General features: G+C 35.3%; 1 protein-coding gene across 1 annotated transcript in view; it reads right to left on the bottom strand.

Moving 5' to 3' along the window:
• Nucleotides 1-533, bottom strand: part of LOC117175332 (odorant receptor 46a-like) — a 16999-nt gene that overhangs the window by 3229 nt on the left and 13237 nt on the right. The window contains exon 4 of the mRNA XM_033365041.1: nt 79-283. Within this exon, the coding sequence (XP_033220932.1) occupies nt 79-283 (205 nt within the window). The remainder of the gene's footprint in view (nt 1-78; nt 284-533) is intronic.

Raw genomic sequence — 533 nt, 5'->3', positions numbered from 1 at the left:
CAACGAGGGGGTTTGGGGGTAAAAAATAGTCCAAAATTGGTAACTTAGTTTATGGACGGCCCCTGAGTAGGTGTTTACCTTGTTTGTTACTTTTTCTCCATAGTAACAATATATAAATATTTGGACGATCACAGTGAATAAAACTGGTATCATTTCTAAGGAAAATTCACTAAATATGCTGAATCTTGATAACTGATATAATATGATGCACATATTCATCATTGATGAAAAAAATTGAGTAAAAATTACAACTCCAAATAACTTGTTAAAATTGTTTTGAAGTCTGAAAAAATGGTTTCTTTTAGTATGTTATTAATTTAGTAATTTAATTATTAAACAGGAGCTACAGTCTGTCAAGTTAAAGCGTGGGTGGCTTTACTCGCAGTCGGTAAGGTGTATCGACATGATTTTGGTGTCAAAATATTAAGAAGAGCATGTGATGACGTCACGTAACCCCAAACAGAAGCCTCGTCGGTGAATATTACCTCGTCCCAATCTCGATCAACATTTTCCTGGGCCCACGCAAGTCGCTT

Source organism: Belonocnema kinseyi, chromosome 6 (assembly GCF_010883055.1).
Source record: "Belonocnema kinseyi isolate 2016_QV_RU_SX_M_011 chromosome 6, B_treatae_v1, whole genome shotgun sequence".
In the NCBI taxonomy this organism is placed as follows: Eukaryota; Metazoa; Arthropoda; class Insecta; order Hymenoptera; family Cynipidae; genus Belonocnema; species Belonocnema kinseyi.
The sequence above is the reverse complement of the archived record's forward strand: the minus strand, read 5'-3'. Positions and strand labels throughout refer to the sequence as shown.